This window comes from Octopus bimaculoides, chromosome 11 (genome assembly GCF_001194135.2).
Source record: "Octopus bimaculoides isolate UCB-OBI-ISO-001 chromosome 11, ASM119413v2, whole genome shotgun sequence".
Classification (NCBI taxonomy): domain Eukaryota; kingdom Metazoa; phylum Mollusca; class Cephalopoda; order Octopoda; family Octopodidae; genus Octopus; species Octopus bimaculoides.
In genome coordinates, this window is record NC_068991.1 from 65,381,475 (window position 1) to 65,384,448 (window position 2,974).

A 2,974-nucleotide genomic window follows, 5' to 3' on the forward strand; every position below is an offset into this window, starting at 1 on the left:
AATAAACCATGAAAAGTTTTGAAAAGAACTGAAAAAAATTGGAAGTATTACATTTTTGGCTTAGCTCAGTGGTTCTCAACCAGGGCCCATATGACCTTTGGGGGATCATTGTAAGAGTTTTTTTTTGTTTATATTTACGTGCAATAAATTGATTATACTTCTATAATACTCAAAATATTTAAATTTCTTAAAAAGTCCCGAATAATATTTAACAATAAAACTATAATAGGATTTTTCAAACATTGAATGGCTACGAGGGTACACCTGACTAAAACAGAAATCAAAGGGGCTCATAGATAAAAGAAATGGTTGAGAAACACTGGAGCTTATGTCTTATTCTTGGTAATAAAATCAGTTTAATGTCTGCTAGGCCTTGTAATGATTTATAAAAAAAAAAAATATATACCTTCTCAACTAAATGACACTAATTGTGCCATTAGAGTAATTACAAATAAATAGGATTTCATCAATTACTTATCCTAAAGTATCACTATCAATTTCACACCAATTAATGTATAACCTTTTGTTAATTCATTAGTATAGCAACTACATCTCGTTAACTAAGTCTACAATCATCTGTAAACAATACAAGTCATTGATAAAATAGAAGGTTAATTCATGCAGTATCCAACCAGTCTAATGACATGAATTAAGTTAATCTCTAAATTTATTTTGGATTTTTTCAGCATATCCCCACACTCAGTGTTCACTCCAAAACTAAAATTCACTGGAATATCTTGTAGCTATTTCAGGTTTCTACATTTCTTTATAATATCTTGTGTGAAGTAGTAAGTGTTCATTACAAAATTATGTCAACTTCTGTCATCATCACCATCATCCAGTGTTTTAAATCTGGGTTTTGTCCCCGTTAACGGGGGTGGCTGGATCTACCTCAATACCATAGCAACCGAGGTAGGCAGGTGCAGCCCACCCCAACCTTTGGGCTGGCTGGCTGGTGTCCATCCACCTTTGCTATCATGAGACTGTTTTGGAGCTGGATTTTCTACAGGGAGCTTACCCCCAACTTCAGTTTCTAGACACGAGTGGTCCCGAGACCATGGCCTCTACCACAAATTTTAAGAAATGTGGTAGAAAACTAGCTCAGGAAGGCAGGTACGCTACTCCCTGAGACCCCTTTCGGAGCCTCCCTACCTGGAAATATTTCACTATGCATACTGTTACTCACTGTACTGTGACATTAGTTTCAAATTTTGTCACAAGGCCAGTAATTTTTGGGGAGGGGATAAGTCAATCATATCAACCCTTGTTCAACTGGTACTTATTTTGTTGACCCTGAAATGATGAAAAGCAAAGTCAACTGCATTTGAACTCATAATGTAAAGTTGGAAGAAATGCTGCTAAGTATTTTTTTTCTGATATGGTAATGATTCTGCCAGCGCACAGTAACATTGATATCATCAGCTATTTACTGAAATCTCTAGCTGGTGTTTATTACATTTTACGCTAATCATTGCCACACAGTATTTCTTGTGTGCAGTTAGATGTATGAATGCTAATGGTGAGTTTTGAGTTTCACTTAGAATACTATCAGTTAGTTTACTTTTCATACTTTCTCTTTACAAAGACACACACACATGTACATGCAAGCTAGTATCAACAAGTGAAGATGAGTGCTCAACATTGCATTGATGGATAAATATACTTTATTTGTGGATTAACAAGGCAACCGATGGTTTCAGATGGAAAAGATCTCCACAGTTTTTAAGCAATCCACTTGGGAATAGAATTCTTGATGTAGTCAAAACATTTGAGGAAAGTCCTTAAATAAAAAAAATTATTTATTATATAACAAAAAAAAATCCCCAAAAAAACAAGGATATGAACCTTTTGGAAGAGAATGGAAACGTCCTTCCAAATTATTCATGTCATTCTAGTTTTCTTTAAAGACTTTTTTCATATAAACAAATCTTTCTTGAAACACACACACACACGAACATATACGTACTGTTGTTCCATGAAATCTTTTATTACAGTTTATTGTAGTTAGTCAGTATATCTAAAATAATACTGTAATGTTTACCTAATACAGAATATTTTTTGGAAGAAGTAAATCTACAAATATTATCGTTTGTTGAATGTCTGTTATTTGGGAATAAGTTGGATGACATACGGGGATATTACTTTGAAGAGGTTAAGGATTCAAAGAAGATAATAACAGTTTGTTGAAAGTTTACATGAGGGCTGAAGAAAAAGACTAATAGCATAGCTTATTAAAAAGATAGTTTTCAGAAAAGAATTTTAAAAAATTAATAAGAAAGTTGAGAATTAGAATAGTTGAAGTTAAAAATGCAAGTATGCCTGAATAGCAAAATGAAAGATATGGTTTTGATTATTTGAATCCTTGTTAAAAAGAAAGAAGATAAAGAAAAGAATTGAATAGAATAACCTCACAAGCAATGAATTCAATGAAATTGTTTAGTTATAACTTTGTCTGAACTCTCTCTTCAAACAATAACAGCAACAGAAATCTAAACATTTCATTGAAAGCTAAGCACTAAATCGCAAATTGTCAGGCAACAAATTACAAAGAAAAAAAAAAAATTAAAAAAATTAATGAAAAATAAAAAAATACAGTTTTAGTAACGATTTGTAAGATGCTGTTAGTGAGACACTAATCATTAACAATGTAGTTCCATCTAAGCTGGATGTACAGCAATACCAACTTCCTTGCAGTGCAATGTATTAGGCAAACGCTTATGCATACAGAAAAGATTTTTTTGTCTTCTTTTACCTGTACTGGTGATGTTCAGAAACATTTCTCTGATGTCAGCTAATAATACACTAAAAATGACCAAATACAATAGAAGTTAAATTATTGACAAATATAGAAATTGCTGAATAGAGGAGGATATATATTTTTTTCATGTCTTCTCTATAGAAAAGCTTTTTAGAATATGTATATATATATATATATATATATATATATATATAAATAAGTAAATAAAAAAAGACA

At 31.7% G+C, this 2,974-nt stretch overlaps 1 protein-coding gene across 3 annotated transcripts in view; it reads right to left on the bottom strand.

Moving 5' to 3' along the window:
* The window catches only part of LOC106870965 (uncharacterized), a 55,045-nt gene that overhangs the window by 14,348 nt on the left and 37,723 nt on the right, over positions 1 to 2,974 (bottom strand). The window contains exon 2 of one of the 3 annotated variants that reach the window (XM_052971903.1): positions 2,753 to 2,802. The exons of the other annotated variants lie outside the window; for them this stretch is intronic. Coding sequence (XP_052827863.1) covers positions 2,788 to 2,802 — 15 coding nt within the window. The 3' untranslated portion in view covers positions 2,753 to 2,787. The remainder of the gene's footprint in view (positions 1 to 2,752; positions 2,803 to 2,974) is intronic. 3 annotated transcript variants of the gene reach the window in all.